Raw genomic sequence first — 25,135 nt, forward strand, 5'->3', positions numbered from 1 at the left:
TAACAAATCCAAATCATGGGCCTAATGACAGAGCATGTTGCCTGCTTTTACTGTAAACTCTGTGAGGCAACTTCGTGGTAATGAAGTAGTAACATTGACATGTTGATGAGTCAGATTTAAAGACTTCTTTAAGACTTCATATGCAGGAGATACAAGGTTTCCACCTGACAGCAGTGCACATGTGATTGTGTATGAAGAATAACACACAGAAAAGCATCTATTTTCTAATTTGTTTTTATTTTACGGTCACCAGATGAGCAGATACATCATTTTAGAAAAGAAATTGATATTTGCAAAAAAATTATAATACAATTTTCTCAATATAGATTATCTACAGAATGAAATGTAGTCAAACTGAAATAGCATTCTGCCTCTTTGTCGTCAAGAAGACAGAGCAGTGAGGAGTCTGAGCGGTCCTCCGTAGACCCATCTCCCTAACCAATAAATATAAACTGTATATATTATGTATGCTGCACTCATCCAGGCATGGACAATACCAGGGCAAGTTAGTTCTCAACAGTATTCCCTTAATCATTTCTTGTACATCACTGTGCTACACACACGCACACACACTCGCACACCCACGAGAAGCTTTACACACAAGTGCACACAGGCCAGAGAACAAATTACAGTTGGGTTACAACAATGGGCCATCTTAACTCATGAAAAGAAAAGAAGAAAGCAAAAGAAACGTGTTTGGAAAAACCCGTCATTGTCCTCGATCAGGAGGGAGAAGTGGCTTTCTGGTCAAAGCTCGCTGGAGCTGGCTGAGCAGCACTTGACATTTGGCCTGATTCAAACAGCCAATTCTACAGAAAGCTACCGAGCTGGAAAATCTCTCTCAGTCTCAAAGATCCTGCCTCAGTCTCACTGTATCTAACTACCTTTCTTCTCTCTCTTGTTCCTATTTTCTCTATCTTGAGTGGGACAGGTGCCAGGATAAGGGTTGGCGAATGCCCCCTTTTCCCTCTGGGAATGAAGAAAAATAAAATGCACACGAAAGCGTCTGTCCATGCTGTATTGAAACAGGACAGACAACTGCACAATCACAAAACGAGTACAAGAAAAGACGACAGCAAAGTAAAGCCATGGCCAGGACGGGGCGGGGAACGTTTGTAAAGGAGATGCTTGAAGGACTTGAAGGACGCTATAAGCACGCCGCTCGCCAGTCGCTCTACCTTGTTGCTGGGCATCACCTCTCAAAAATCGCCCTCCTTGTTCTTGGTGGGAGGAAGAATTATGACTTTGTGCCTATGAGCGAATACACGCACTTGCATAAATCATCCATCGTGTTTGGCGGTTAATTACTCTTGTTTACCCTCCGAGTAACCTCGGGATGGGGCGGTGTGATAGGAGGGAGCCTGGGAAGAGGGAGATAGCACCAAATAGTAATCTGCTGACGTTGTTCATCAGTGTGCAATTCGCAGGAGTAAAAGCACATAGTGGGCTTGAACCTGGGTGTTAGTGAATTAGACAAGGTTGACTGGGGTCTGAGGACGGCAGCTCCATCAACATCCTGGCCTGACCGCAGCTGCTCGGAAAGCTGTTGTAGGGTCAGCCGGTGAAGGAGCCACGCTGAGGCAGCCCAGCGCGGGCCAATCAGAGAGCTGCTCAGGATGTACAGCAGGCTCTGATCGTTGCTTATTTCATTACGGGGAAAGCTACATAAATCCACAAAATGGAGAGGAAGAGGCACAGAGGGAATATTTGCATTTCTCCTCTCCTATCATCTCCCCTCAATGCCCCCCTCTCCAACACCACCCCTTTCAATCCCTCCCCCATTTAGTGCAGAGTGACTTTAATCATCACTTTCGCCAAAACACATTAAGCCGGTGTGTCCGGAGTTGAGGAGAGAGGGGGGGGTGAAAAAACACAGACTGGCGCATTAGATTTGCAATAGTGATGCATCACTCTGGCATTACTTTGGAGATTAAAGAAGGGATGCTGCATTTCATTGCAGTGGCGCTGATGCTTGCCTGATGCATGACTGTCCTCAAAATTGCAGAGGAAACACCAATGTCCACCAGGGAGAAGTCTCACTGACTGTGGAGTTCCCTTCCTTTCTACCCCATCCCTTTAGTTCTTAATCCCGCTTCTTCTAAAAAAACTATTTTTTCTTTTTTCTTCATCCTTAAACCTCAAAACCTCCCCTGCCTTTTAACACCCAATCTGAGAGCACCTCTACATTGAAAGATATTTATGCAGCTGTTTGATCATGTTCTCAAGTCAAAAACAACACCTCCTTTGTAGAAGGAGATAATACTGTAAAGTGGATTGCATACATTAAGCTTAAGCCAACACACAACGTGACTTTGCCTGGTCTTTGTGTTACTGCATCTGCATGGAAAGGATGGATGTAAAGTGCTTGAGAGCATAGGACAGGCAGGACGAGATTGGGAGGAGACCATAAAAAAACAAAACACTGAAAAAACTGAAGGGCATTAACAAGGGGGGCTTCAGGACTGGGCTCATTGGGGGCAGGTTCAATATGGAGACAGAAGGCTTAATAAACAGGGAGGGAGGGAGGGAGAGAGGAAGAATAGGATGTGGGGGTGTACGGAGTCCCCAGGAAACAAAATGACAATACGTATTTTGTTCTACAGTCTCAGAGAAACAGAATCACAGTCAGTCAGTCCAAGGGTACAGCCCACCAGCAGCCTGGCCCAGTGGGTGAGCTTTCCGGTCATGTGTCTATCCAAACCCTTGGGCCTGGGTTCACCCTGGCACCCAGCTCTGGTTGCTGTGTGCTGGTGGAGGGCATACAAACGCCCCCAAGCTCATGCCTACCCCCATGCCCATGCCTTGGGACAGAGAGCCGTCAAAGTTGAAGTCCATGCTCTCTGTGTCCATAAAGTCATTGAGCAAGATGGAGTCTACATCACAGTCCAAGCTATTAGGGATGTTCTCCATCTCCAGGTTGGCAGCCATTCTACTGTGGGAGTTGTGCTGTTGCCCCTGGTACCCGGTGTTCCCAGGCTGGTGGTTGTTGTGGTAGTAGCCATGCCAGGAGTCGGTCATACCCTGATGGTGAGCTCCGGGGTAAGGCTGGTGACGGGGATGAGGCGCGGACGCCAGGCGGCAGGGGTCCTGGGGAACAGTCCATGACGCCAGCAGGGTTGGGCGGCAGGGATGGCGATGTTGGGAGATGTGGTCGGGGCGCATAGTGGTTAGAAGTCTTGAGGCTGTAGGGCTGCAGGATGTCGGTGCTAACCCGTGGGGAGAGGGCCTGCGGGTGTGGCGCACTGTGCATAGGGTTATGGGGGTTGTGGTTGTGCATGTGACTCTGGCTGGAGCGAGGGTTGTGATCATGGCTGGCGTTTACTTTGTTACTGTGACCGTGATTGTGACTCGGACCATAGTCGTGTGCAGGGTGGGGCTTGTGGCTGTAGTTGAGGCTGGCTTGGTGTTTGTGACCCTGATTGTGGTTCTGATGGTGGGTTGTGTTCTGGTCATGGACTGAGCCATGGCCATTGTGTAGACTGGGATTGTGAGCATGCTCTTGGCTGTGATTGTGGTTATGATTGTGGCTGCGATTCTGATTGTGGCTGTGCTGGCTGTGAACGCCATTGGTCCCCTGTGTCATTAGTGTGTGTGTTTCCCGTCCCTGGCCCAGCACTGTGTCTTTGTTGCAGTACGGAGAACCTCCAGTAAGCAGACTCTGCAGGGCGTTGTTCTCTGAGTAGCCCCTCATTGGGCGCTGGAAGCTGACTGGCTTGTTCTCCTGGATGGTCTCCATGGGAGTGTGATGCCGGAGCATGCCCATGGAAGACTGTCCGTAAATGGGCCCACAGTAGGAGCCCTCTGCCTTGGGCGCAGGCACGTAGGGATAACCATTGCATTTGATTTGCTGTGGCTGGGGGTAGCCACTCTCATCTAGACTGATAGCCCCTGTCAGGTCAGTCAGCTGGGGCAGCTCCACGGTCGGGCAGTGTCCCCCGGTGCCCAGGGCCGGGGAGCGGGTGCTGGTGGGGCTCGGGTACAGTCGAGGGGAGGCTGAACAGGACAGTCCACCCTCCTCCGGTTCGTCAGCCTCTGCCTCAGCCAGGATCGGGGACAGACAGCCACTCAGTGTGGAGGCAGAGGAGGAGGTGCGGGAATGGAGGTCCGTCCAGGTGTCATACTCCTCACCCCCGATGCCCACACCTCCTTTCCCTGCTGGACTGCCATGCTCTGGGGAGCCTTGCATTGTGGGTCCGGCCCCCTGCCCTTGTCCCCGCGCGAGGCCTGCTCTCTTACGGCCAGTGCGACCCTTGGTCTTCAGGTAGCGGGTGCCGTTGTCTATAGTTGCCGCACGTCGTCTGGGTCCTTTCCCCATCTTCCCTCCTTCTGGGTTCAGCATCCACCACGAACTCTTCCCCGTCCCTTCATTTTGCACCCGGATGAAGCGACTGTGCAGGGATAGATTGTGTCTGATAGAATTCTGGAACAAGAGCGAAAAATGGGAAGGAGATAGTGGGGGTGAGGGAGGAAGAGAGAGAGAAAAAAGAGATAAACATTAACACCCAAGGGAACATTTAGGGTTAAATAATCATTTCTTGAGAACACAAAGTCATTTCAAATTATGGCCAAACTATCCAGGCTGCACAGTGAGCGAGAAAAAAGATAGATAAAGAAAGGGATGGAGATGGAGGGGAGAGCAAAGAGGGCAAGGAGAGTGAAGGACCAATCGATACCTCCCCTGACCAGCCTCTCCTCTCCACACGCGCTCACTGAGTCATAATATGGACATGGGTGCAGCCTCCACATCAAACCATCACCAAGGTTACAGAAATGAATCACGCGAGGCAACCCAATCACAGACAGCCCATATCGATTGAAGGGCCTCCAAATATGAGAGCCTGAGATCCAGCCAGAGACATGGAGGGAGGGTGGGGGGGGGGGGGGGGGGGAGAGGAAGGGAAGGGGGAGGCGTGATTTGGCAGGGGAAGATCTGGAAGAGCACCAGAAAAAGAAAAAAAAGAAACACTCATACAGAGGCCTGGAATAAGATAGAGGGGAAGTAAATGAGGGGGAGGGAGGAGGAGAGGGGCATGCTCATTTAACCTCTTTTAAAATCATGGCACAATTAACATGACCATAGGCAACGACGGCAGATATTATGATGAAGTCTTCCTGTGAGTAGCTTTGAAGACGGACAGATGTGCCGGTTGTGGGTGGGTGTGCAATGCAGAAGGGGGGGGGTATATAGGATAAGCCTCTCCAGACCCCTGTTTAAGTGTCTGAGTGATGGCTGTATAGTTAATCCAGGGCTCCACAGCAGCATTTGAAGCCTGTGCCAACCTGGAGTGAGTTGATGAGATCTAAGCCTGCCTAAAGGAGAGCTTAGCAGGGATACACATCATCTCAGCTGGCCAAGATAGTCTAAGTACAGCATGTTCATCCAAATCTTTGCTGCTTGTGTCATTATTCACACTCTCTCCAGCTTTCCTCCCTTTGCTTTTCGTTCTTTCCAGATCTTTTGGGAGGAACAACCCCCCCCCCCCCCCCTCCCCCTCAACCCCAACCCTCTTCCCCATCCGCGCAATCACACACTTTTCTTTTTCCCTCTCTGGAGATATCTATCTATTTCTGCCTTGTTTATTACCTGCACATAGCTCACAATCTCTGTCTCCTGATATCTCGAGCCATTCTCTATCTTCATTCACTCCCCGCCTCCTGTCCAATTTTCCTGCTCTCAGCCCCATTCATCTCCCTCTCTGTGTCCCAGCGTCTCTTGATCACGACATTGCTCATTCTCTCCCTCTCTCCACATCCATCCTCTCATCACCTTACACAACTCCCCCCCCCCCCCCTCTTCTCTCTCTGCCCCTGTTTCATTCATTCATTCACACTGAAAGAAAATATCGGAAACAAACAGCGGGAGATGCAAATCTGTGCTAAATAGGGGGCCAGCTTACATTTCACCCTTCAGTGCAATCCATACAGTCAGCATATGTAGCCCCCCCCACCACACCCCCTACTATACTCTGGCAGCATACGAAGCCGCATGGCTGCAAACTGGACAACCAGCTAAAAGAGGTGAAGGTCTTTGTTGTTTCAGCGTATTATGAAAAGCGCAGCATCCAGAGCAGCAGGTAATATGTTCCCCGCAAAATGTTTACAGGGGGAATTCAGCTTTAAGTGGCTTTCAAATCAGTCTTGTATCCTACTTACTACTATTCTCATTCATGTAGAAAAGCCCCCTCCACACAGTTTCATCCCCTCAGCACGACTCCTAACAGGTAATTTCGTCCCATCGTCCACTCAAATCACGCTGCTTTGACGGCACTCTCTTTACAGACGTGGAAATTGGATATGAGAGGTGTATTTATGTGTTTTCTCCTTCTGCTCTTCGGAGGGGGGCCTCTACAAAAATTTGCACAAGCTCAACGTTCTCGTGGAAATGGGCCCGACTGCACTTCTCAGCCGTGGCGCGCTACGCAACGCATACTTTATCAAAGCCAAATTGAACGATGACGCCGTGTGAAAGAGGCCGCCAGTGGAGGCGACCCGCATCAGGTGATCTGAGAGCGCCGCCGTGACAGGTTCCTCCACAACATGACGGCTACGGCTGGGCGTAGCCATGGCAACAGAGTAAACCAAAAGAGGGAGAAATGAAGAGAAGGGGAGGTGATGGTGGGGAGGAGAGGGGGGAGGGTGTGTGTGTGTGGAGGGGGGAGGAAGGGAGGTGGCTGATGCTGTTTGATGCTGCAGGCAACTCCAAGCAGCCTTTTATCTGAGTCTGTCAGATTCCTGCTTCCAATCCACCTGGGAGGCTCAATCACCAGCAGTCCCAACGTCTCACTACCTGAACCAAGCTGTGATTAGCAGGCGCACGTGTGTGTGTGTGTGTGTGTGTGTGTGTGTGTGTGTGTGTGTGTGTGTGTGTGTGTGTGTGTGTGTGTGTGTGTGTGTGTGTGTGTGTGTGTGGAGAGAGAGAGCTTTTGTGTACAACTACCAGAGCAACAATTACAGCAGCACAGCAGACTGCTGTTCCTTCACCTGCTGAGACTTTGTACATCACGATGATGCGTCTTCTGTATGAATCAAGATAAACTGACATTATCTGCAGCTTGAGACTCTTTGCACAGCCTGGTCTCCTAAAAATTACATTCCCATACAACAAAACTGCGTCGTCAATTAGGTTTCAAAGTTAAAAGAAAAGGTCGACCGAGGGAGAGGGTGGGGGGGTTAATGGGTCAAACTATCGCAGCAGTTTCACCTTAAATGTACATCCATAACTTCAACAACGTAATAACCCTTTAAAGCCGAACCGTCATCTTTTACTAAACTTAACTAATTGTTTTCTTGCGTTTTGCGTTTTTTAAACTTTATTTAACGTTTAGTTTTACTTCGAGACGTAATTGAAAACGCTGACATGCTTTTATTTTGTAGGAAACAGGTTTGAGAATCTGAACTCATAAACACGTGAAGCCATAAGAAGCCTCTTCTTCTTAACGAAGCTCATAAAAATGATCCGTGTGGAATCTGATGAGCATGAAACTCTTTAACTACTCGTTCATTTCATAAAGAAGATCTTTATATAATCAAACTAAATGATATTTATCAGAACTCTGTGGACAAATATGTTACAAAATGTTTACATTTACGCACAATTAATTCCCCGTTTATGTTAAAAACTGTCCTTCATGGTTATAATCATAGAAGGTCCAATATGCTCATTTTGAAGGCTGTAGTTTGTTTTAAATATTGTGTATTGATGTTTAATAACTACAAATATCACAAATGTACGTTATTAAGGGAGGTGTTAGAGTGACACTGAACTTGTGAAGGATACATACTATTCTTAAGCCACTAAAGACATCTCCAGTCCTCCTGATTTATGGTATTATGTGACATTGAATATCTTCACTGGCTTCATTGGTACGTGAGCTGAACGTTAACCAGAACGTTCTCTCACCATCAACTTCCCAAAATAAATTCTCAACCGTTCTTATTTTAATGGCAACGAAGTATAAAACTCTTTCTCTGTAAAAACAGACCACAATAATTCCCCGACGTAACCAAGTGGTGATTGTTTCAACTATGACAACCAAAGTCCACCAACTAGTAATTATAACCCAAACCTCGATCTTTTCCTGACTCTAACCAAACCTAACTGTGCCTAACCCTCACCAAACGTTACCATCGGGACGTCACATCGGAAAACACTTTTATTTTTGCAACAGCACGCAGGAGGGCAAGCCAACGATGTATTCTGGTGTGTCATTTGGAGGACTTGTTGGTAAAAAGCTGCTGTAACTGTGGCTCGACACGCAGGCAATGGGAGCGCAGCTAAATTCCCATCTCATTAGTCAGTCCCACTGGTTCATGACAACTTCCCCCAGAAAAAGATCAAACACACCAAAGAATCTTGTTATCTTGTGTTTGCTGGATAAGTGCGAGAATAAGGACACCCAGGGATCCTGGAGCTAAAGGCACGTTTAAGACTCTTCTAGTAATTAAATTATATTTAAATTTCTGCTATCCGGACCCGCGTGACATTAACACGAGAGGCATTTGATCAATTATTTAAAAAGAGAAGAAACAGAAAAAACAAAACGACTTATTTTGTGATTTTTGACAAAACATTCATAAAATTCTACTTCGCATGTCTAAGCATTTTTAAGGCTTTCGAAAGATTTAAGACATTTTAATACCAATTAAAACTTTATTTTTAGATTATAACTTATACTTTTTTTAAGGATCTACAACAGGGGTGTCAAACATGCGGCCTGGGGGCCAAAACCGGCCCGCCAGAGGGTCCAGTCCGGCCCGCGGGATGACTTAGCAAAGTGTAAAAACTTAGTTGTTTTGATCATAAAGTAAAATACTGTTCCAGATACCTGTGACTAAATGTGTTGTGCCTTTGTAGACACACTGTGATCAGTAAGTTACTGCTCCGGCCCACTTGAGATCACATTGTGCTGCATGTGGCCCCTGAACTAACATGAGTTTGACCCCCCTGATCTACGAGAACGCTGAAATGACTTTCCTATACTACGAAGCTGCGTTGCACATTTCGAAGGGAACATATTTTCTCCAGGATTACGTTTGTTGTTCATACATCACAAATAACTTCACAATCAAAGTCCACAGAAGTCAAAAGTCAAAGTTGACACTTTTAAACTCACGTCTGTAACTTCAGCAACGACACAAACACACTTATTTCAAGACAAACCACGATCCTGTTTTCTAAACACAAGTTGTTTTGTTTTGTTAACCACCAGTTTCAAACTGCACCGAGAAAATATGTTGTTGATTATGAAAATAAAGTAATTTGGTGAGAGACAGGGTTGCACCACAGCAAGACGACAAAAGGAAAAATGAAGGACTTTAATGAGTCCAGTATATCAACGTGACTCTGGAGCAGGATCCTTCACACGCGAAGGGAAGGCGGAGAGTCTCCAGGTTATCATTGCAATCAAAGGCGAGCGATGTCCCTGATTATCACTGTCACAGAGGAGTGAACTCCAGCGCAGTCTGTCGTTTGGACTCTCAGCTCTGCGCGCCACATGGCTGTCCAGCCCTGCCTCAGTGTATATATTAAGTTGTCAGAGAGAGTGATTCTGAAGAGGAGATGCTCCCTCTGCACTCAGCCTTTGCCTTTTCTGCAAATGCAAGAGGAGGAATGTTGCAGAGAGAACGGTGACTAAACCCGTCCTCCCATCCGACCTCCTCCTCTGCAGGGAACAGGCTGCATCCAGCTCCACTACTGTATATTATACATTAATAGTGACTGAGCTTGACCCTGACACACTGCTGCTTTCACTGAGTCAGGGGATACTCAGTGCAGCGGTTAGCTAATGGCCCAGATCTGTCTGAACACAGAGTTCTCACACTTCTCCCCTTCTTTAAATGCCAGACCAGGCAACACTTTACGACTGTGTTTGAGCTTTCTGCTTATCAGGAGGTGGGAACAAGTCACACACGCAAGAACCCTCGAAACACTCTCCGCTTTGTGCAATGCTGCCTCTACGACAAGCGGTTCATGAGTTTGGCTTTTGTACGTTAAGAAGTCACTCTCACTACCACACACCCTTTTCTTTGCCAGTTGGCATGAACACTAACACACACCTTCACACACACTTGACCTTGATGCCAAAACTGTGTCCGCCAAAGAGTGTGGATATTTGTGTGTGACCTAAAGAGCTCCAAGCAGCAGAGGCCGGAAGATCCTGGTTTTTAGTCCGTAATCAAGCTCTGACAAATAAAACTACATTTCCCATAATGCAACTCAATAGATTAATGGCATTTTTTCTTTGAGACTTCGGAGAGTTCCCTGCAGCATCACTCGAGCGAGTTTACTCATCCGGTGGAGTGTCTCTTTAACAAACTGCTTTAGACTTTATACGTTGTTATTACGTTGTTATTACGTTGTTATTACGTTGTTACCGCAGTAACAACTGTTCCTCCTGGCGTCCACGTAAAAGACAAAACAATTCTTGACAATCCATAAAATCAACAAAACCAAGTCGATGTCTCACATTCATGATGTGATAACTGCACATGATTTAACCCAATCAAAGTAAAATAAGTATTTAGAAGTATCTATAGCTGCACAATACCACTTGTATATCTTAAACTGAACATACAGGGGGGTGGACAGAATAACAGGAACATCCTTTGTTTCAGATTAAACGTTGAGACTGGGAAAGTTTAATTCCCTCTCTACATATAATAGATTATTACACTGTGAGTTTCTGTTATTTTGTCCACCCCCCCTCCCAAACCGCCTTTTAGATAATCACAATGTGTTCTCGTCGGCAGGCTGCGCCCACATCCTGCGTTTCAGCAATAACACAGCAATGGCTAATTTTCCTGATTATTATTATTTTCAGCCCTTTGTCCCCGTCGTTAGCCGGGTTAGCTAGCTAACGCTAATTGCATCTATTGCAAATTATCCAGTTTGTGTTGCATAGCAACGAGAGTGATGTAACCCCGTGCACCCTGTTTCCTCTCGCTGTCTTTCTGCGCCTCTCTCCACGGGGCTTTGTGTCTGAGCGGAGGAAAGCCTCCTATATTAATTCTGCACATCTAATATAGAAGAATCCGTGTGTGAGGGGAAAACATGTTTCCAGACACTTCAAATCAAATCCTGTCTTTACAGCATCGTCCACACAAGTAAAGAAGCGTCAACATATATATTGCACAACTTGACACATGTTCATCTCGCTGTACACGCGCACGTGGACTCAAACACATCTGCCCCCCCCACGCAAAACCCCCACACCAAACTGGCAATCATACTTAATCCCTCTCCAGCCTGAGTAATCCCTGACAATCCAAGGCTAATCCTGGTTAATTCTGGGCACTCCTCAGCTGGGTTTCACCCTGAAACCACAGAGACAGGGTGGGGATTGGTCGGATCATTGCGATTGAGGCTGGGCGCGGCGTTGATGGACGTAATTGGTCGGGCAGTTATTGGAAGCCAAGAAAAACAAGCACAGGTTTTCATGGGTCTTCAAAATACGTCCAGATTGACCCCCGCTACGTCACAACAGCCTTAGTGTTGTCGCAGTTACTGGTATAGAAAACATGTTTATCAGCGGAGTCCTGCGCGTTCGCTTGGAAACGCCAACACGAGCTCGGTTACTTTGTTTACTTGCTTTGACAAAAGGAGCTCGAGGACGGACAAACCTTTTCTACGTCATGTGAGGCGAAACGAAAACATCGTTTATTAGTTTTGCTTCTTTGTCTTCAGACTAGTGGGAAAAATCATCAGAGTGTGTGTTTGTAACTGTGTGTGTGTGTGTGTGTGTGTGTGTGTGTAGATTTAAACTCTCCACAGCTACATTACATAACGCCTCATGTACATATTAAACACTTGTAATATAAACTTGTGTTGATGTGAGTCATGAAGTGGGGAAGCTTCATGATATCTGTTAGTTACATGTTTGACCCTGTTCACCTGTAGTGTGTACAACATGTATGACTCTGTTCACCTGTAGTGTGTACAACATGTATGACCCTGTTCACCTGTAGTGTGTACAACATGTATGACCCTGTTCACCTGTAGTGTGTACAACATGTATGACCCTGTTCACCTGTAGTGTGTACAACATGTATGACTCTGTTCACCTGTAGTGTGTACAACATGTATGACTCTGTTCACCTGTAGTGTGTACAACATGTATGACCCTGTTCACCTGTAGTGTGTACAACATGTATGACTCTGTTCACCTGTAGTGTGTACAACATGTATGACTCTGTTCACCTGTAGTGTGTACAACATGTATGACTCTGTTCACCTGTAGTGTGTACAACATGTATGACTCTGTTCACCTGTAGTGTGTACAACATGTATGACTCTGTTCACCTGTAGTGTGTACAACATGTATGACTCTGTTCACCTGTAGTGTGTACAACATGTATGACCCTGTTCACCTGTAGTGTGTACAACATGTATGACTCTGTTCACCTGTAGTGTGTACAACATGTATGACTCTGTTCACCTGTAGTGTGTACAACATGTATGACTCTGTTCACCTGTAGTGTGTACAACATGTATGACTCTGTTCACCTGTAGTGTGTACAACATGTATGACCCTGTTCACCTGTAGTGTGTACAACATGTATGACTCTGTTCACCTGTAGTGTGTACAACATGTATGACTCTGTTCACCTGTAGTGTGTACAACATGTATGACTCTGTTCACCTGTAGTGTGTACAACATGTATGACTCTGTTCACCTGTAGTGTGTACAACATGTATGAATGTTACAATACATATCTTTAAAGGAGCTTTTCTCTAAAGGAGCTTTTTCTCACACTCTTCAGCAGAAGTCTCCACTTCAGCAGCACTTACATACACCAAACTTTCCACTTTCATTCCTCTCTATATTCTGCAGCTTTGTGCAGAGGGCTTTGTTCACATGTCACTCACAGCTCATGTTATACACGCTACACTCACTACATGTACATTGATTATGTTATTGTCTGTCGACAGTATTTTCTGTAAAGACCTTTGACTCTGAACAAAATGAAAGAAGAACTTTTAACCTGCTTTATCCAAAGTTCACATTTCTGTTCTGGAAATAAATACAAATGACTACATGTTTTAAAAGATAATCTCTCATTTGCATAATTAAAAAAACATTTCAGAAAACTTGTAATACAAAATATAATTCCTTTAAAGTAAGGAATGAGCTGAGGAAGTTTCGTGCTGATATCTAGTAGTTAAACCTTTGACCCTGTTCACCTGTAGTGCAGTAGCAGGGATACAGTGAGAGCCCGTCCTCCAGCGTGAGGGGCTTCTCAGAAGTCATTAGCCTCTTTTCAATCAGCTCTACCTGCCGAAGCTCCGAGCTCAATTCTTCTTAGCGGCCATCGATCCTGATTCCAAAATTAAGCACTTAAGACGCCTTGATCAAGCTGCTTCTTAATCTGGCGTTAAGGAGATTGAGACCTTTTCACCCCGTGTCTCAGACAGACTTATTACTTTGGCACAGGGGTACAGTGGCAGTCAGAGCACACTTCACTAGCACAGACTCAGTTTGGGTTTTATAGTCTGTTTAAGCCCCTTTGGTGCAGAGCAGGCGGCAGGAACACTTTTACTCTCTGCCATTTTGAAAAAGCTGTCAATACACACACAGCCGAGAGCGTTAATGAAGCAATATGTCACTGACAGGGGACGGATGAGGATGCTTTGTTAAAAACAAGAAGGCCTCTGGTGTTCCTCGGCTTAGAACGTGTGCCTGTTCGATTGAGTTTGCACATGGAAACTGCAGGATATGTGTGGTATACTCATGAGAGCGTGAAAGCAGAAGCAAAAAGGAAACTGATTTACCTTCTGCTGCAGCTTTGTCAGCAGCGAGACGGGGAACAGGTTGCAGAGCAGTTCTGCTCCTGGACATTTTTATAGGCTGCTTTTACCTTTCTGTCCTCACAGGAGAGAAGTATCTTAGAGCGATCCTTTAGAGGATTCAGTAGAACATCATGTAGTGGATTTTATAGTGCTTTCTGCTTCACATTTTAAGTAGCCCACCTCTAATTTATGACGCATTCCACGGTGCATTCAAGAGCAGGGTTGCGTTTTAAATTCCATGCAGCGCTCCCGTGGATGTGGTCCGGCACAATCCTGCCGAGTGTTGTGGGGATTGTTGTACGCCGCCTTGTTGAGAAATACTGGGACTAGGCAAATCCGTTTTCTCCCCTTGCTCAACCATTATTTATTAATCCATTTCACACAGCCAGGAGTCATTATGCACGGTCCTGTCAATGGGTATCTCTCTATGCCGCGCATTTATTTGATAATAAGCAAGAGTGGGGGAGAAGATAAAAGCGCTGACTGCGTTCATTGTGAAGCGTTTTCTGCAGGCGGGGAGACTTAAATGAGAACAGCCAGCTCTGTGTGGGAATGGGTCTCGTCTGCTAAGCCTGTCTGGAGGCAATCGATGGAAATTAGTCAACGCTAAAGATTCACTTCCTGTGACTGATGTCACGAGCAGCGCTTGTCTCTTTGAAGGGAAATAAAGAAGTGGGAGGCTGAGGGATTAATGGGGTTGGAGAAGGTGTGAGCATGGGGAGTTGGGGGGGGGGGGCTAAGCTGGGAAAAGAGATGCTATTCTTTTGGTGGATTGCAGGAAAATAATAGGTCAGAGGATCCGGATGAATGCAGTGTAGCTAGGACCATTCAAGCAACACAATAAGTTAGTTGTGTACACGGATAGCAACAGCACAGACCAATCAGTTACAACACAATGTGCAGCCACACTTTAACACTGCTGCTAACATCCTGACCAACAGTGTGGAGAGCTGCACATACTGAAATATTAACGGCCCTAACAGTTACTGCAATACTTTCTTTTAATGATATTTGATTTACTCTGGCACCACATAGTAGCATAAAGACCCACTTTTTAAAGATTCTGTGTTATACTGAATATTATAAGACTGAATGCTGTAATTCACAGCGGGTCAAAACAAACCCTTTGAAGCTGGAGTTACATTTGTAATGTTCTTTGTAATTGGCAGGTTATTTGCGTCATGACGGTCTTGCAGAACTCGTCAAACAACAAAAGCCTTTTTTTCTGCATGAATGATGAATAATAGTGTTTGCGGTGGTGGCAGCAGTTTCAGCTGTACACTCTGGAGCTGTGACAATACGATCAGAGTTAGTGTCTCCAGCAGTTGTGCGGAGGCCGCCTCCTGAAAGGCGCACCAGTTAACTTCTCCTCAAAGTACAGCCGAGGGACTAGAGCCAGCCCTCAGGCGACAGAAGGCCTTTCACTCCCCCTTACTCCCTGTGGAGCTCCACAAGCTCTAGGGGAGAAGACAGGGGGGGGAAGACGGGTGGAGAGAGAGGCAGGGAGCGAGGCGTCGTCTGGGGCTAACCTGAGAAAAGGTAGACGGGAAGAGAGCCTGAGGGGCCAGAGGTGGACAGCAAGCCCAAGCCCCAGCGGAGAGAGGCCTCTAATTGGAGCTGCCGGCCTGCCGAGGCAGCTTCTTCCTCTGCGGATGGACATAAGGAGCCAAGTGAAGGCGGAGAGCCCGGGGGCGGGAGGAGAGGGCAGATAAAAATAGAGCCGGCAGATTAACGAGCATCTGAAAGCAGAGCAGGGGATCGGAAAATCCTCCCTGCGTGCCAGAGATGCCCGGTCCTCGGGCCACAGCCAGCTTTGGAAAGAGTGATGACCCGGAGTCGCCATGAGTGGTGCTTCCTTCCTGTTGGCTTTCCTTACATCACAAACACCGTTTCATCCCGCTGCAGGACTTTGTTTATATTCTAATGAAGTATGCTGCAGTAGATATACATATATATTTACTACATAAGAATGAGTATAGTTTTAAAACATCATGAGTCACATCACACATCACAACATGTCGCTCGTAGTTTTCACTCTGTGACTGGATTATGCTTTTTAGGATTTAAAACAATAACAGGATATTTCCCTCATCCCTCTTGTCTTTTTGGTTTGTATTCGTGTGAAGCTTCTCTGCTTTGTATTCTCTTCTGTGGTGAAACCTTCAAGCTATCGCTGCCAAACGAACCGGAGGATTAAGCAACAGTTTGTCTCTTGTCCCCGTGTGATAAAGTCACATGACATCATGTTAGCGACTGAACAATATTTCTATTCCAGCTTTTATAAAGTTTAAACGTCCATCCTCTTTGTTTACATCAGGTATTATGTTTGTAGCTAACATATACGTAGCCTGGCTAGCTTCCTCTGTGAACTAGCTTGATCGCTGAAACAAAAGAACAATTCAACATATTCCTCATCTGAATACAATTTGGGATAATCTTTCATTCCGAGGGACATTTTTGGCTTTTTAATTGTTAAAGTTCTTTAATGTTTGCTGTGCATGCGGCATATATGTTAGAACCTCAGCTCTTATAATAAACTGTGAAACCAAAATACACTTAAGGATAAAAACGTCCCAATTGAAACCCATTAAAACAATGTTTACATCAGGGGTCTTCAATGTTCTTCAGGCCAAGGACCCCCAAACTGGTGCAGCATGGAGCAGGGACCCCCTGCTTCAAACGAAGGGGGGGCCTTGCAGTACCCCCTGTTGAAGACCTGTGGTTTATATGCTATTTGTTGGTTTCCACGAGGGGCATTGCTGCTGTATTACGAAGCATTGCATGTTGTTGCTCCTCATTTAGATTAACAATTAAATTGTTGTGTTTCCTTTTTCCATAAAGAAACAACAGCTGCTTTATGGAAACGACAAGTAGTAATGATCAGGACTGAACTTTGATAAAACATTCAACTCAGTAAAAGTAGAAAATAATAATAATATATCATTTAAAGTGAAGCACAGATATTTTAATTAGCCAGTATTCTCTAAACGATCACTACTTTATTACTAAACAGGCTGCAGGAAAAAAAAGCCCGCAATTACAGTAACAAAAGTAAATGTAGTTTGTCACCTCCACCTTTGACTCTCACTCATAAAAGGAGTCACCTCCACAGCTGTGATTTGTATCCCCCCCTCCCCTGGGAGCTTTCACACGCCAGGTGGAGCATCGTGACACCTATGGGAGCCAAAGGAGAAGCTGAGAAACAGGCCTGATCACACCTGCCATCAGGTCTCAGGAGAGCACCACCCACCTCAACACTTAGCTGTCACATCCATCCACACGCTCAGGCTGTACGACACCTCCACCAAATGCACTGATCCACAGTCTGAAGCTGGTACACTGGCAGAAACACGGGCTGAGATATTCTGAATGGCACATTAATAATAAAAAAAGCAACAAAGGCGAGATTGACTTGAAGATTTTGGAGAGACAGGAACATGCTCACAAACACCGCCAAGAAACTTGTTATAAGAATAACAACTATCTCTCACGTCCAAGTAACGAGATCCACCTTTTGGCCTTTCATCCATAACTTACAGTAAAGTTTCCAAACACGCTGCAGCCTTGAATGAAAAACACCTGAAGAAGAAGTTTCTGCCTGATTCCACCAGGATCATGAGTATTTAACACTTTGCATTGAATATGTATTGTCTGCTTGATTATCAAATACCAACTGAGTTTAGTCTGACATAACTAACTCCTTCTGTTGGGATGAGCTACAAGTTGATTTAAAAGATGCACGTGACATTCATTGGACGTGTACAACAGGATGTCAGGGATGAAGTCCAGGACTCTTGTTCAGCTTTAAAGTTCAGCAGAAGCTACTGTGACGTTATAGCAATCTGACAAATGGAGTCAGTATTGAATTGATGAGGGAGGATACAGCCTGTGAATAAACCCGCACGTGACTGCCAGGACGATACGAGACGGCTGAAGCCTCGTGTTAGCTACGGCTTCATTTTGCCGAGTCACCGCAGCAGAGGGCTCGTGGTACTGTAGCTGTGTGTACGTGACAAAACACCAGAAACAAACTTGAGGTACCTTCTTGATTTGGCTAAATGAAGAACAAATCTTGTCCCCATTTCTCACATTGTAGTCTCTTTACGAGGGTATCGCTTCACAGTATGGGAAGGACGAATGATTACAGAGACCAACACTCTTTAACACACATAAGTGAGTGTTGAGTTGTTTCTGTTTGACAAGCTGCATCAATCTCATCCACACTTTTTGCGGCAATGGCAAAAGAAATTGAGGAAAATCTCGGCCCCTTTCTAATCCGGCCTGAAAAGCTCTGACTTGCTGTAAACAGCCTCCACAAGCACAACATCCAACGTGTTTTAATCTCTAAACTAATCGGAGAGTCGAGTAAATCACCGGAATCCTCCCAGTGACCTCTGATAGCAACATTTATCAAAACAAAATACAAACACAGATCTGTTTGGATCATAATTCACTGCAACCTTGGCGGCGTGTCTCTGTTCGTAATGGATCATCATTAGCGTAATCTTTAATTGCTTCTCTGTAACCTGATACCTGCTTTGGGGCCGACACTCAAATACCAAAGTTAGACAGGAATGTGTGAGAAGAACATCCGCTCAACGACTACGACGAACACTTCATCGTATCCTTTGATTCAATCAGGATTCTTTTCTGCTTTGAATACACTTTTCAAAAAATCATGTGACTTTTGATTTATTCTTTTTTGCCAATTCACAGTCGCACGTTTTGAGAACTCACATTTCTTTAAAGACAAACACGTCTCTCATCAGATGTGCTCTTTTCAAGTACGCCAATATCAAAAGCTCTTCTCTGTGTGGTGTGTGGACTGTCACTCTTCCACGATACATTTCCACTTAGAGGATGCAATGTGTGTAAATTATTATAATATTCACAAATCATAACTTTAACAGAACTTCTAATCCTGTCGTATTATCACAGCAGAGGTCAAACCCCACTCTGACAGTGTGCACAGCACCCTTACAAAGACAAAGCCACACACACACACACACACACACACACACACACATCTCGTGCTTCGCTAGTATGGCATGCTCGGCCGGCTCATTACTACAATGCCAAGCTACTAGTTGCTAAGGAGACCTTAGGGAGAGGGAGGGTTCCTGTTGCCATGGCAGCAAGCCTGCATCCTGCCAACTGTCTCCCCCATGAGACATGACCATCGTAGACAGAGAGAAAGAGAGACGGGAGGAAGAGTGAGGGCAGAACGGAGCGAGGAGAGAAAGGCTGGAGGGGGTTATGGTTAAGATGTTGAAAGAGGAGGACTTGTAAAGATGCCTGCGAGGCAGCGGGCTCGTTGGAGCCTGTAGGAATAATGTGCGGGTAAAATTGATGGGGTGAGAGCAGGAAAAGAGGGAGACCTTGAAAAAACAAAGACCTCCCCCCCCCCCCCTCTCTCTTCTTTTGAATGTGCATGCAGCAGCTTTCCCATGGCTAACATGGTCGATGCCTCGCAGACCACAACTAGAACCAGGCGTTGACAAAGACGCCAGAGTGACGCTAAGTACCCCTCACTCCCCCGCCCCGTAATGCCACGCATGTCCCCAAGTGAACCGCAAGCCTCTCAGCTTTTTTACTACGCGAGCAGAAGATCTGACAGAGCTTTTGGGCGACTGCTCACAGAGCCCATCCGTCATGGAAAGAAATCTGCCTTGCTGGGAGTGAGCGGTATCGAACGACGGATGGGAGGGAGAGAAAAGAGAGCGAGGGAGAGCGTCTGGGAGGGATGAGCGGAGGGAGATTAAACTGATTGCAGAGCGTAGAAGAAGGGCGAGGAGGAGGTCATACGAGGCGAACCAAGAGAGAAGAAGTCCTTAGTCTCACATTCAAATGAGCCTTATTGGTTTCCAAGGACACTGAATTGTTTCCATGCTCCATTTCTCTTTCTGTGTCGCCCCCTCTCCCTCCTCCCCACATCTTTCCCTCTGTTTCTCTCTCTCTGACTTCATTGGCTCTTATTAAATCATTTCTTTCATTGCCTCGGACTGGTTCGTCACATTGAGGAGCACATGTGTGTCGAGGGAGCTATGATTGCAGAGTTTCAACATATTAACACCTAAAGCGCTTACCTCTCCCCGCCCTCAACCCCCTCTGGAGTTCTGTGATCCGAACTGAACCTCGCCGCTCACGACAAAGTGTTAGCTCTGGGATCAGGTTCGGGTCAGGTCAATCCATGTCTGTCCAACCCTATTGTCAGAAGACTCTGCAGGCTACTTTCAGTGGCAACATATTTAAAATAATTATTTTTACAATATACGTGCGTGAAAAGCAGGGTAAGTTTAAGGTAAAGCAAAAGGGTTAGGGTAAAGGGTAACGTTTGGCAACTAACTTCCTGCACTGGATGTAAATTGTGCTCCACAGAATCCTCTAATAGGAATACAATTTGTGGATACCTGGCCGGTGTGTTCTGTGTTTCATGTAGATATTTAATGCTCAGTTGGAAAACGGAAAAGTGACGTGAAACAGTGTGCAGCCAACACGTTGCATTCGCCTGGTGAGCTCATGCAACAGAGCTAATAGTCAGGAATGGTTTGCATGAATCAAAAACATGATAGTAAATGGAAGATTCGTGCGATCTGTAATGATTTGGGGAAGAAGGAATTGTGCAAACATCAGGGCCTTGTTTCAAAGAAACCCAACTTAGAGTTAAATGAACCAAACCCATGGATTCCCAGAGGATATTGATGTTTGGGTCAGATTCACGCTGCTGTTTTGTTAAAACTCTGGACATTTTCAAAAGTAGTTTCAACATGAAGTTCTCAGTTTCACTCTCTGACTATAAGTGAAGTAAAGCAAGAAGAAAGTACATTCTTGGGTCTCAGCGACGCGGGTTTGAGTCTCAGTTTTCGGCCTGTGCAGAACTCCACACTGACAATGTATCATGCAGAGACTGCAAAACTATTCTGACATACAATAGCAAGAAAATTGGTAATTCTACAACTCCTACTGACACAACTCAACTTGGATTACTGACTGTTTCAACAGGCCAGTTCAGATCGGAAAAGTGGTCTGGCTTTTGTGTGGGGCTCTTGTTCATATTTCGGGCCCCTGAGTTCAAATGAAGGGAAATGATGAATAAATAAATGTGTTTCTGACTTTGTGGCGACGTCTTGTGTTTGTTCCTTTACCTACTTCAATGTGGACATGCACAAAAACACTTTTCCCAGTTTTTAATCCTCGATCTGCGATTCTCTCCAGGTGGTTATTGTTAGGAAAGGTTTGAAAGAGTTCACATCGACCATCCAGACAGCTTTGTGTGGAAGAAGTTGACCGGTCTGCACAAACACCTTTGGGACGAACTAGATTATCACCCAGCATCAGTGTCGGACCTCTTTAATGCTCTTGTGGCTGAATTGGGAGCAAATCCAATGAATCTATCTGAACAACGATCACATATCGCTGTCACTTGTGGATTTCTACATACTTTTGGCTGTGTGAGGAATATTAGAAGCAATTATAAAATCTTTATCAACCCGAACAAAGCGTATGTCTTTGTGTGTGAAAGGAGGAATGACAGAACCAGAGCCTCTGCTTTGAGTTCTGATCTCACGTTCGGCGGTACCAGTCGGGTTCAGCTGGGTTCATCGTGGTTTGAGGCCCAAACACACACGCAGAGTATACTCCCAAATACTTTTGCTTCCAAGCGATTTCGTGCAACGTGCAAGCATGCTGTAACTGTCCCAACCAATTCAAAGCGCCCCCCCCCCCCCTTCACTGACTCTGGTTTTGATCACTCTTCCTCTCTTTCTGTCTCTCAGTCTGTTTCTCATTGGGAGGGAATGTGGCGTCTGTCTCATTGTCACAGACGCTGGGAAACAAGAAGCCTCATCATCACCCTCATCCTCATCTGATTCTCTCCTCCACACACACACACACACACACACACACACACACACACACACACACACACACACACACACACACACACACACACACACACACACACACACTGCACAGACATGGCTTTATTGACTTATTCATGCATGGGTTTGTTTCGGGGGCAGCACTCCTGTCTGCCAGTCTGACAGACACCCCCATGAACCCTGGAGACTCCCCTCCCCATCTTTCTCTCCACACACACACTCCCGTTATCCCATCCCATCCCCCCCTCCCACCCTTGAGCAACCCCCCGCCTAATCCGAGCATGGCACAGGGAGTACTCGTAGAGCAATCGGGGTTCACTCAGGTTTCTCCTCCATCGTTTCCCTCCTCCTCTGTCGTTTCCCTCCCCTCTTCACTTTCTACTTCTCTTTTCTCTCTTTGCTGGGGAGAAGGGGAAGGTATGCCCACATTTCCCAGAACAAAGACAGCCCAATTAAGTCAGTTTGAGTTAACGTCTGTATGGCAGAGAAGGATCGGAAGCGAGGAAACTGAAGAGAGAAAGCGGCGGCGGAGGAGCGAACAGCGAGGAGAAGGGAAGAGAGAAACAGTCTAACGACAGGGAAGAGAGGGGGTAAAAGAGAAGTAGAAGAAGAGGAGAAAAAGAGGAGCGCGAGTCACTTTGTAGCGGAAGCGGGTCGACTTCGTTTTTAGCTCCTCTATGAAATATTAATAGCTGCTCCAGCCATATACTTCAGAGGCCTATGGTAAAACTTAAAGTCTAATGAGACACTGCTCATGAATTGCTAATGGGGATGCTGGAATGTGTGTTTTTTGTGTGCGTTTGAGTGTCTGCACATGTGTGTGTGTGCATGTGTGAGTGAAGGGGGGGGGGGGTCAAGCTGGTAGCTGAGGGGTGGAGTATAACAGAGCTTTCAGTCTTTCAAAGAGTCGGCGAGAAACTTCATTAGAGGCTTGAAGTTCTTCCTCTCGCACATCTAAGCGCTGTCGCGTTTTCTTGAACTGAAGTAACTTCACAGTTCTCGACGGTCCGACGTGCAAAGTTTGAAATCGTCGTGTCAATTGAAGCAGAAATGTAAATGTTTTTTGTGCTTTCGTTGGTGTGTTTTTGGTGTGTGTCAATCTTTACTAACAGCTTTTATTCACAGTTAGAATTGTGTGTGTTTGAAGGGCAGAAGGTGCGGCAGGAAGTCGCTTCTATTCTTCTCCTGACTCCCAACATGCTGCCAGTCACCACCTGAGACCATCAAAATAAAACATGTTTAGTAAAACTTCATCGTGTGTTTTTGTTTAATGACAAAGTGTCTGGAGTTTCAATAACTGTAAAAAAGAAGGATTACAAAAGAAGAGTCTACAGCAGATCGTACGAAATGCTAACGTCATGTTTACCATGGCAATGCTAACATGCTAATGTTCAGCAGACATATTGTGTATCGTGGTCACAACTTTAGTTTAGCATGCTAGTATGCTAATTAGCACTAAACGCAAAGTATGTATGAGTGTTGGACACATTTTAATTTTGACCTGGTGATGAAGCTTGTGATTATTTTGATGATGTGTGAATGTGTAAGAGACTGACTTATATAGACATTTTTAAAACATCCAATATGCGTAATACAATATTCAGTACTACTTTCTAAAAAGCTACCTATTAAAAAGGCTTATAAAGTGTCTCTGACGGCTGCATTAATGATTAATCATCTCTTAAAGCTTCACGTCTTCGCACTGACTCTGGCCTATTAGGAAGTGAGAAGATAATTATTTTATTAACCTAAGTAACTGCAGAATCTATGGTTTATTACCCTTTATTAATTACTTATTATGATGTATAACTGCAGTTGATGGCTTATTAAAAGTAGGAAAACTCAAGAGCATTTATAAATGACTCGGCTATTAATGACTCCCCAGCAGAGAGAAGTTTCAGAATCCAACTGTGCAGTTAGTAACGGCTTATAAATGATCAGGCGGGTCTTATTCATAATGCACTGAACTTCATGTGTGACCCACGTCATGGTGACCAGGACGAGCAGCGCTGCCTCTAAGGAAGATGGGAGATGTAGTATAAACAAACAGGAAACCAAAAGTCAACGATGACTTGTTTATTTAAGTTATATACTTAACTAACTCGGCGTTCTTAAGTTACATAATAAACATTATTTTAATCTTTTCCTTAGAGTGATCTGTAAAGTATTAGTAAATGATTTAATAAAGCCATTAGTTACAACATAAAAACCCTTAAAGTGTTCCAGAGTATTCCAGTCTGACTGTAAATAAGTACAGCATGCTGTGCTCTCCTCTGTAACTCTGTCGTTGGTCTCCGGCCCAGATATGTGGTGCAGCAGTGAAGTACCTGGCCGTGTCTCTCAGACTAATCTCTGCCAGAGCCGGCAGGCCTCGCAGAGCCTTGCGTAACCCCGGCTGAGTGTAATGGCTGGGCTGAGCCATCAGCTGGGGGATTGTGGGCCGTGCGCAGGTGGGGACTGAGGGGAGCCCAGGGGTGTCGCCCTGCATCACAGTGTTGCTTACTGACCTAATTTCCTACCTTCCTGAAACTCCCCTGGCGAGGCGCTGATGGGAGATGCTGAGGCGGGACTGAGCCCAGCACATTGGGTAAATTGGTATTTTATGAAAAGTCAGATATATAATGGATTGATTACAGAGCTGATCAATGCCACACTGGATGTCTGGGGGAATACATTACCCTGAATTGGTTCAAATAAGCTATTTTGATCAGATTTCCATATGCATGACGGTTTATTATTAGTAAGGGCCAATTAGTAATTAGGAGCAAGAGCAGCAGGAGAATACCGAGCTAATGTTTGAGCACGCTCTAATGAAAAGAATAGAAAGATTTTCAGTTATTATTTTATTGAGGAAGTAGGCTATATCCACAAGCTGCAATTTGGAGGTGTTGCTAAATATGTGAAGTGGCGACGATTTATTTCTGAGCACCACTGGAGTGTTTTCTGCCTCATCTCAGATAATGTGTGCATGAATACATTTAGTATTGGCTGCAAGATCTCACCTACCAGCAGCTCTTAGAAAGGTTTGGATTAGTGTTGGCAATCAAAAGCGATAATATGCAAAGCTGCATCGCTGCATTCAGGCGTCGGGAGAAAAGACGCAAAAACAAAATGTGAAAAAGTTGAAGCGAATAAATCAGGTTTTTTTCTGAATGCAGAAATATGTGGCGTCGCTACAAGATAAGATCAGAGCTAGTACTGTACGTTATTGATACGCTGTATTTAAGAAGTGGATGTAGTAACCGATTACGGTTTTGAAGCCTTGCGTTAGTTTTTTTGGCCGTCGCCATCTTGGTTTTTGGTCCCAGGAGGTGGAGCATAAAACAACCGACCTCTGAACAAGTCATGTTTAGCCAAATAAATGTTTCAGTTAACTTTCATGGAGTGAAACACTGTGAGAGGGTTAAAGTTGTTAGACAAGCACTGACAACAGCCAAACAGGACAACCTGTCAATCACAGGTAGCCCCG

General features: G+C 45.4%; 1 protein-coding gene across 1 annotated transcript in view; it reads right to left on the bottom strand.

Annotated features, from left to right (window-relative positions):
* Positions 1-233: 233 nt before the first annotated feature.
* Positions 234-25,135, bottom strand: part of LOC115015775 (forkhead box protein O6-like) — a 40,475-nt gene continuing 15,573 nt past the window's right edge. The window contains 2 exon segments of the mRNA XM_029443319.1: positions 234-3,096; positions 3,098-4,420. Of these exon segments, the coding sequence (XP_029299179.1) occupies positions 2,716-3,096; positions 3,098-4,420 (1,704 nt within the window). The 3' untranslated portion in view covers positions 234-2,715.

The sequence above is a fragment of the Cottoperca gobio genome, chromosome 11, assembly GCF_900634415.1.
Source record: "Cottoperca gobio chromosome 11, fCotGob3.1, whole genome shotgun sequence".
In the NCBI taxonomy this organism is placed as follows: Eukaryota; Metazoa; Chordata; class Actinopteri; order Perciformes; family Bovichtidae; genus Cottoperca; species Cottoperca gobio.